Source organism: Vespa mandarinia, chromosome 9 (assembly GCF_050613455.1).
Source record: "Vespa mandarinia isolate Hongniang chromosome 9, ASM5061345v1, whole genome shotgun sequence".
In the NCBI taxonomy this organism is placed as follows: Eukaryota; Metazoa; Arthropoda; class Insecta; order Hymenoptera; family Vespidae; genus Vespa; species Vespa mandarinia.
The window spans coordinates 337,501-347,500 of record NC_140818.1 but is presented as its reverse complement, the minus strand read 5'-3'; the positions used below and the strand labels follow the sequence as shown (position 1 = coordinate 347,500).

Genomic DNA, 10,000 nt, shown 5'->3' with positions numbered 1-10,000 from the left:
CCTTTTCCGAACTTCACGCTCCAAATCCCACTTCTGACCCTCACAAAGGTAGACGCGGTCGTAATACATTCGGCAAATCTTCTTCAATTCCACTATAAAGAATACGGAGAGTTTCAGAGACATCTTTCAATTTTCGATTTTTTCGATTGACGAGTTTTAGGTTGACAATGGCGACTTTTTTACGTATTTTCTTTTTTTTTTATTCGTTGTGGGAGAGAAATAAATGACAAAAAGGAAGATAGAGAGAAAAAGAGAGAGGGAGAGTGAGAGAGAGGGGAAGAGGAAGGGAGGGAGGAAGAAAGAAAGAGAGAAATAGAGAAAGAGAGAAAACGAGAAAAAGAGAAAAAAAGATTTTTTAACAAAATATTTTTTTCTTTTTCTTTCTCTCTTTCTCTCTTCCTCCCTTTCTCTCTCTATCTCTCTCTGTTCCTCTCTAATTCACTTCCTCTTTCTCTCTTCTTTTTTCTTCTTCTCTTTCTTCTTCCTCTCCTTCTTCAAGTCCAACGTATTTCTCACATATGTGAATATGGATTGGTATCATGAAGATCATACATACAGAGACAGGGATAAACACACGAACCGTTCTGAAATCTCTCCGTTAATGTTAATTATGTTAAAAATTCGGAAATATAGTACGAAAATATATTTACGTACACATATGTAACAACTATTTTCGAATCTTTCGAAATGATACTCGAATAACATTGACTTATTGTATTTCACGATACGAAAGATTACACGGGTGATCGAAGGGAAGAAAGATTAATTGATTGATTGATTGATTGATTGATTGATTGATTGATTGATTGATTGATTGATTGATTGATTGATTAATCGATCGATCGAATCGATCGATCGTAAAAAGAGAGAAAGAATAACACGAAACAAATTTGGATGATCGTGCTTAGGATAATAAAAAATTGTCTGTGCAGGATATTTCGTCTGGGTTGCTTAGACGTGAGCGCCGATCTTTTATTTACCTCGAATTGTTTCATTCTAATTTGTCTCTCGAGGTCGTACTTATCGCCCTCGAGCGCGTATACTTTTTGCCAATAGTCAGCACAGATCGTCTGGAGCTCGGCTAAAAGAACAAAAATGTACCAGAAAGCGAAAAGGCTGCGAATAAAAAAAAAAATAAAAAATATAAAATAAAAGAATAAAAGATAAAGAAAAAAAGTAAAATTAAATATATAAAATCAATGAGGAGAATATACATAAATTCATCCTTTTTCTTCTAATTTTTCGTTTTTTTATCTTTTTTTTCTTACTATTTCCTTTCTCTTTCCTATCAAATCGTATTGTTTTCTGATCACGATCACGTTCTACTTCTTCCCAATTTGATTCTGCTTCTTTCTAATTTGATTTTTTTTCTGTTTCTAACAGACGTCAAAGTTGATAATACAACGATAAATTATCTTCGTAAAGATAATCGAATATACTCATCTGTTTTTTTTTATGTATAACAAAGAAGGTTTGTTAAAGGTCAAAATGAACGTAAGAGTATTTGCTGCGAAAAAAGCGATGCTATAAACAAATGACGATCGGTAAAGAAGGAAAAAGTTAGGAAAAAAAAGGCTTTCTGGAATAAACTTGGACCTCGCACAAAATCGCGCAAAATACCTTGGATAAACTAGGAAACAACAAAACCCATACTCCTAAATACTAAAATACTTTCATTTCTTTTTTTTTCTTTTTCTTTTTTTTTGACGACAAATCCATTAGATTAACGCTACGTTAACTTTTTAACAAAATTTATCTATGAGTATAATTTTAGCCTTCTGTGAGGTATAATTATTCAAAATTTCATTTCTAATTACTATATCTAATAAATTTTCAATTATTCATCAAACATTTCATTGCATTTATTCAATCCTTATTGCTTTCTAATTATTTTACATTAACAAAAACACACACAAAAAAAAGAAAATGTATACGGAATGAAATTTTACTTCCATACATTAATTGCAATATTATTTCTAATCACTGCAAACATTAATTGTTTTACATTACATAATAAAACATTTGATTGCATTTGTTTGACATTATTACTTTTAAAAAATTAAAGAGAAAAAAAGAAAAGAAAAGAAAAGAAAAGAAAAGAAAAGAAAAAGAAAAACATCCAGCTAAAATTTCACTCGTGATAGCATCAACGTTTAAAGGATTAAATTTGTACGTTAAGTAAAAAAATAAAATAAAATTAAGGTACTACAATGCGAATCACCTGACTACCATTACGCTCAAAAATACTTATTTTCGACTATCGATAATTATTTGTTTGTATTAGAAAGGTTGCTCTTACAGTGTTAGAATTACCGGCTTTCTACGCAGCCGATCAAAACTTGCCTACAAAACTTGCTTTTATTATTATTATTATCATCATTATCATCATCACCATCATCATAATCATCATCATCATCATTATCATCGTCATTATCATCATCATTATCATCATCATTATCATCATCACCATCATCATCATCGTTATTAATATTATTATTATTATTATAATGATTATTATTATTATTATTATTATTATTATTATTATCATTATGATTATTATTATTATTATTATTATTATTATTATTATTATTATTATTATTATTATTATTATTATTATTATTATCATTATTATTATTAATATTATTATTATTATTATTATTATTATTTCTCTCGTACAGGCTGCGAGAATCTAATGTTACGCTTTGATACTTGTATATACGATAAAATATACATCGTTATCAAATCAAATCATAGGCCGTACTAGCTAAATCTTTAGCGCGACCAAAATCAAAAAAATAAAATTGATTACTGGCGTTTTATGACGATGCGCTGCAAACTGATAAACAAATTAACATCGTTATAAAAATGTGTACATGTATATATATATATATATATATATATATATATATGTATATATATATATATGTATATATATATATATATGTATATATATATATGTATATATATATATGTATATATATATATACATATATATATTATTTTTTTATTACAGATTATATTATATAATTAATTATTATATAATTAAGAAGAAAAACAAAGAAGAAAAAAATTTGAGAGAAAAAAAAAAGAAAAAATAGTTTCTAATTTGCAGCGCCGTCTGTCTTTCTCTCTCTACTTAGAAAAAGTGTCGACCTCAAAATCCTTCTTGGCAACTTCGTATTCAAGGTCGTACTTCTCCCCCTCAAGAATGTTGATCCTCTTATGATACTGGATCAGTATGGACTTGACGTTGGCTGTCAAAATTCGAAGTCATCTTCAGAATCATAATCGCAATTTAACGTTTTTCATTTTCGATCTTTAATCTAAACGAGAATGATATCTACATATTTCGAATGTACCTATCGACGAAAAATAAGCGTTACGATTCTTAGAATGACTTCGTTGACGAAGATACAATTTTTTTCTATTTCAAGAAAATATCAAATAGAGAAGGCAAAAAAAGAGAAGAGGACTGATTCATAAAGGATGGAGGGAAAGGGAAAAATTCGAAATAAATGTATATATGTATTGGAGATGAAAATTTACAGTTAGAAAATTAAAATTATTGTAAATCAAATAAATTATTTGAGATAATGTAAAGAAAAAAGAAAAAAACAATGTTATACATATGTATATATGTAACATATACATGATGGGTCAAAATTTCCTAGAAGATATCAATAATCAATTATTCTTCTAAATCGAAACATTTTTAGGCTAATTTCATTTTTCAGATTGTCAAATTACAAGCTTATCTACAAGCTTAAAAAGGTCGCGTAAAAGAGTAATCGATTTTTAAACTTGCGTAAAAACTTTCGATCCACCCTGTATATGTATATGTATATATATATATATATATATATATATATATATATATGGATATATATATATATTTATTTATTTATTTATATATTTATATTTGTATATCCATGTCGTGTTTGTTCATAATAATGCATCACAATATTTAAAAACATCGATTATCGCGATCGACGATTGTATATGTATATAATTTCTAATTTTAAATTTCGTTTAATTATTAGACAAACAACATTTTATATAAAAATCAACGACACATAAGTTGTCCGGGTCAGCCATTGATAAAGGATAAAGACGATAACAAAAAAAAAAGATCAAAAGATAAGGCAAAGGATCGCGAGCACATAAATTTGCAAAATTGCATAAAAGGATAAAATGCAAATAGAAAAGAGTAAAGAAACAAAGTGATGCCGTTGCTGTTAAATAAAGTATGTATGTATGTTTTTTTGTGTTTGGCTAGAGAGAGATAGAGAGAAAGAGAGAGAGAGATAGCGATAGGAAGAGAGAGAGAGAGAGAGAGAGAGAGAGAAAGAAAAGAGGGGGAAGAGAGAGAGAAAGAGAGAAAGAGATAAATATTGAAACGTAGCGATAGAATGCGAAGCTCGTGTCCCGATGCCCGGTCGCAGAAATATGAAAAATCGATTAATTAACTAAATAATAAACATACGAGTTATAATTTTTAAATGAAAATGTAAAGTATTCATTGTCGAAATAATAAATCAAATTTATTTATTTTTGTATGTATTGGTAGAAATTAAAATAAAAAAAAGGGATGTAAATAAAATCTTCAAATTTGCACACTTAATCGACAATAACTTTTATAAGTATATTATCGCAATTTTGAAAAAATAAAAAAATAAGAAAAAGAAATTCAGCACATTAAATTTGATATTTCGTATCGTGAAAATAATTGCTTTATAATAAATTAAAATAGAAATTAAACAAAAAAGAAATGTTCAATTTTATAATACTTTCACGCTATAATTATAATAAGTATATTATTTCGATTCTGAGAAAATAAACATATAAATAAACATGATATATGTAGCTAAATTTTATAATTGTTATTACAAAATAAACAAATTACTGTCGACGGTGTACGTCACGTTAGAGATTTTTTTCTAGATCGGTGTCGCATGTAAGAAAAAGAAAAAAAAGAAATTTCGTTGATAATATCAAGAGGTTCTAATTGGTGAAGAAAAATTTTAAAAATTAAAAAAATAAAAAAATGAAAAAGAATAAAAAAGATAAAAGAACAAAAATAATAATATGCGCAACCGGGCAAGAGCACTGCATTAATATGTAATAGAAAAAATGGCAACAACATTGAGCGCTCATTATTTGATAACGTTGTTATAAATGCTCGTTATTTGGACTAGTTGCCCGTATTTTTGTGTACTATTCTCTCTGAAGTACCTCATAATCCTTCTTCTTAACGACATATTCAAGGTCGAATTTTTGATCCTCCAATGACGTGATCCTATTGTGGTACTCGCGTAGCACACGTTTCACTGTTTCTGCGTGAGAGTTAATTAGAGAAGACATAAAGACAAGAATTGTGAACTATTATAAAACCGAGACTGTGTGAGTCTTTGTTTTCCTTTTAGAGTTGATTCTTTTTCTTTCTTTTTTTTTCCTTTTTGTTTTCTTTTTTCGTTTTCTTCCTATTTATTTATTTATTTCTTTTCCCGACATATTTCGTCAATCACGCGTGTTGGTATACCTTAGCATTTGTTTATATAATATAATGTTAGATAGAAATTAAAGAAAAAAAATGAGGAAATTGAGAAGACCGATAATTTCGTATTTTCACGTGTGTGTACGGAATAGGGAGGGGGAAAAGATGGTTAGGAGAATGGGAAAAATTATGTCAATTATAAATAATAATCGTCGATGATACCTAATAATAATATATAAGTAGTGTATATACATATATATAAATATATGTATATCTACGTACATAAAATATTATATAAATATTGCGTTGTAAAAATATTTCATTATTGAAATAATTCTTTCAAGAATAGATATTTATCAATTCAAGATATATATCTACATATCTGTAAAAAAATCTTCTTCGTCCAAGATCTATTTTAGAAGATGTATATGTATATGTATATGTATATGTATGTATATGTATCCTAAAAAGATCTCATTTTCGAGATAATCCTTAAGATTACGAGATAATTCTTAAGAAAAAAGAATTATCTAATTTTAAGTATCTATAAACCAATTTTTAAGAAAGATGATGGGCTATCCGAGAAATTAAAATCGATTATAAACCTTTCCTCTAGATAAATACTTTGGATAGAATATTTTTTCCAAAGTATAAATATAGAATAATATAAATGACGAATAGACATTAATATAACTTTAATCATACTATATCGGAGTAGCGAAAATTCGAAATCGAAATACGCAAATAATTTTAAGATTACAAGTTCTACTGAGATATAGAAAGGATGGATAAAAAGAAAGGACAAAATACCTTCGTTAGCATCATCGACGTTCCTTGGTTTTCCACAACGTTCCTCGATGATACGTCTCCTTTCTGCAGCTTTTCTTTCCTGCTCTTTTTTCAATTCTTCCGCAGCTTTTTTACGCAACAAGAGCTGTCAAAAAGTAAACAATAATAAAATCTTGAATATGTGTGTATATGTCTGCGTGTGCATATGAGTATATAAGATACTAAATGAAATGATAAATGATAAATAATTAAAAGATTAAAAAATAATTTGTAAAATTATATATGTAAAATAAATTTATATTTTAAATATTAAATATTAATAGTATATATAAATTATATATATTATAAATTACAAATATATATAAATTACATAATTATTATGAAAAATAAAATAATTATGTAAAATTAATTGTGCAAAATAGATTTATTAAATATTAAAAATATATTATTGTTCTCTTAAAAAAATGAATACCAATAATATAATGTAATAATTATAATATTATATTCATATTATTTATATATATATATAATATATATAAAATATATATAATATATAAAATATATATAATATATATAATATATATAATGTATATAATTTATATATATAATATATTAATTTAAATACATATATATAAATTATATATAAAATATAAATTAATGTAAAAAGGAATTTATTTCATTAATTAATAACAAAAAGAAATTTATATATTTGGAATTAAAAAATGAAATATACACTTACTCTTAGTTTCTTCTTTCTGTCAGGGGTCATGAAACCTTTCTTAGCCTTTTTAGCTTTGGAAGCCTCTTCGAGGCGGGCTCGGACCTCAGCCCTCTTCCTATCGGTCTCCGCCTGTTTCCTCTTCTTTTCCTGCATTAATCGTGTAAATACGTTCTTTAAATACTCTGTTAATTCTAACGCTTTAAATACAACGCTGTACTTGGAAGCCATTCATTCGGTTACTAGAAACATCCAGCAATTTTTAAAGCCTATTCTTGATGAAATGGAAAGATAATTGAAAGATTGAAAAGATAGTATGTTAATTCTAATGATATTATTATAATAAGTAATGATTTTGAAAAAAAAAGATCGATTTTAATTACTGATAGTATATGTCTAATATATCTAATGATTTTGTATTTTTTATCTATAATTCCAAGTTTGATCAGGCAATCGGCACTTTTTATTTCATAACATGTTTTTGATTATATAGAACTAAAGAAAGTAAATAAAAAATTAAAAATATCTAACTAATGAAAATATGAAAATTATAGAAATTGTTATTTTTAGAGCCAAAGATTTAAAAAATTTGAGAATCAATGATGGTAACAGTCTAAAGAAAAAGTTTCTAAAATTCGGTTAAAAAAAAACATTGATAATTAGTCGAAGCTTCCGAACGATCTTTCCATCGGAGATAAGTTCGTGATACTTCGATAATTCCATCTCTTTTACATACATCCTCGAGACGCTTCCTCTGTAAAAAAAAAGAAAGAGAAAAAGAGATATTAGAAAACATTCATACATCGGAAATAATTCGAGATATATACGATACTCGAAATGAACTTTGAAATAGCTATGAATTCAACCAAATATTTCTCATAATTCGATTCGCAAAGACTTTTCGAGTTTCGTTTTTTAACAAATCTTTGGCAAAAGCATTGTGCAAAGCAATATATTTATTGCGTTAATTTCGAAAGATATATTTTTTCTTTTTTCTATAAAAAGCAAAAAGTGTACAGCACATATCATAAATATATATATATATATATATATATATATTTTTTTTTTTTTATATAACATGAAAATATGTATATTTTACATATTATATTTTTACATATATACATACATATATGTATATATATATATATATATATATTTATTATTTGTTTAGAAATATTTAAATTAATAAAAGCTCAAAGATCGATCGAAGCATATAAAATAAAATAAATAACTATAATTAATACAACGTTTATGTTGTATATCTTACATGATATTATGTTACGTATATCTTATATAAAGTTATGTTACATATATATTTTACAAGCAAAATAAACAATTAACATGCAAGAGTAATATGTCTTTGTATCTTTTTTTTTATTTTTTTTTTTTTTCATGGAGAATGCAATTTTTACGTGCGAGCATCGTATCTACTTTACCGGTAGCACTCTGCATTTCCATCCTTGTCTATCGACGATATTTGTGTGTTCGGATTTGTGATTTCTTTCTATTGATGATCTTTTTTTGTTCTAATAATTGTTTCGAAAAAACAGAAACGATAGGGGGAGAAGGGGAAAAGCTCGAAATACCGATATGAAGAATCGATATATCACTTGAAAAAATTAAAAAAAGAAAAGAAATAAACTCTCTTTTGTGTAAGAGTGGTCAAAATAAAAATATAAAAAATTTTCTAAAAAACTGACTGTGAAGGGCGAGGGCGAGGCAAAGTAAGCAAATACGTAACGTTTGTATTTAAATTTTTCTATAAAAACAAAAATAGATAGGGGAAAAAATATTATCGAGGAAAAAACCAACTAAAAAGAAAAAACAAGGCTCAGTCTATTCGAAGCCTCCAGAAAAAAAATTTTTAAACTATTTTCTACTTCGAAGTTGATTACTATGTAAAAAAAGAAGAAAAAAAAATACAATACTGAAATACAATTTTATACTATTCTAACAAAAATAGTATAAAATTAATTTCTTTCATATTTTTCTTTATTACATAGTAAACTTCTTTACATCTCAGATCTCAAATGTCAAACATCTAATTCTAATAAAGAGGACAAGAAGAAGAACGAGCATAGAAAACACAAAATCCGTACCTTTAAATTTGTAATTCATACTAGAATCCAAAACCAAGAAAGGGGTTTATTGATTGGGAATCGCCATCGACAAATATTCCATAATTAGATGTAGAAATGATTCACGATGAATAATGAAAAGAAAAAAAAATAATAATTGATGATTATATAATAATAACAATAACAATAATAATAATAATTATAATAATAACAATAATAATAATAATAATAATAATAATAATAATAATAATAATAATAATAATAATAATAATAATAATTAGTTATCAATTTAATTATCTAATCTATTCGATTTCAAAAATATTCATATCATTTGTTCGATACTCACCTAACCTCATCGTCCGCCATGTTGATGTTTATTTCTTACACGCGTCTACCTAAGATTAAAAAAAGAAAAAAGATAAATAAAATTAATTATATATATATATATGTGTGTGTGTATGTGTGTGTGTATATCGATTTGGAATTGTACATAGAATTGAACAGAAATAAAAATTTGTTCGGACAAAAAGAAATTCTTTTTTTAGCAAATTTACAATAATTTTTTGATCACATTTTGAATCAGTTGTCACGATAATATTCCATAAGCCTAAATTTCTCCGTTTATCTTACGATGCAAGAAACTTCATCGCAGATGGTATAGAATATCGAAAGAGTAAAAATAGATTTTGAGCATCCCCTCTTTTCAAAGGTCTCGTAACGTTGAGTCGGTTTGGCTACGTCGGTATATCAGGGCGATCCAAATTTGGATCCAACATGCTGCTGTAGATCTCTTTCTCTTTATCCCCTCCCCTTTATTCACATACATCGTTTTACATATACCAACTTCGATCTAACGTCGAATAGAGAAAACTTGATCTCACAGAGATATTTTTGAATAATACTGAAATTTACGTAAGATTA

General features: G+C 26.4%; 1 protein-coding gene across 7 annotated transcripts in view; it reads right to left on the bottom strand.

Annotated features, from left to right (window-relative positions):
* Nucleotides 1–10,000, bottom strand: part of wupA (troponin wings up A) — a 23,595-nt gene that overhangs the window by 12,169 nt on the left and 1,426 nt on the right. For 3 of the 7 annotated variants that reach the window (XM_035877234.2, XM_035877249.2, XM_085659223.1), the window contains exons 2-6: nt 9,431–9,474; nt 7,738–7,755; nt 7,023–7,151; nt 6,305–6,428; nt 5,233–5,333 (exon numbers count right to left, since the gene is read on the bottom strand). In XM_035877234.2, coding sequence (XP_035733127.2) covers nt 5,233–5,333; nt 6,305–6,428; nt 7,023–7,151; nt 7,738–7,755; nt 9,431–9,445 — 387 coding nt within the window. In that variant the 5' untranslated portion in view covers nt 9,446–9,474. Of the gene's footprint in view, nt 93–980; nt 1,082–5,232; nt 5,334–6,304; nt 6,429–7,022; nt 7,152–7,737; nt 7,756–9,430; nt 9,475–10,000 lie in introns of all 7 variants that reach the window. The other 4 variants (XM_035877240.2, XM_035877250.2, XM_085659221.1 and 1 more) reach the window with 4 other exon arrangements.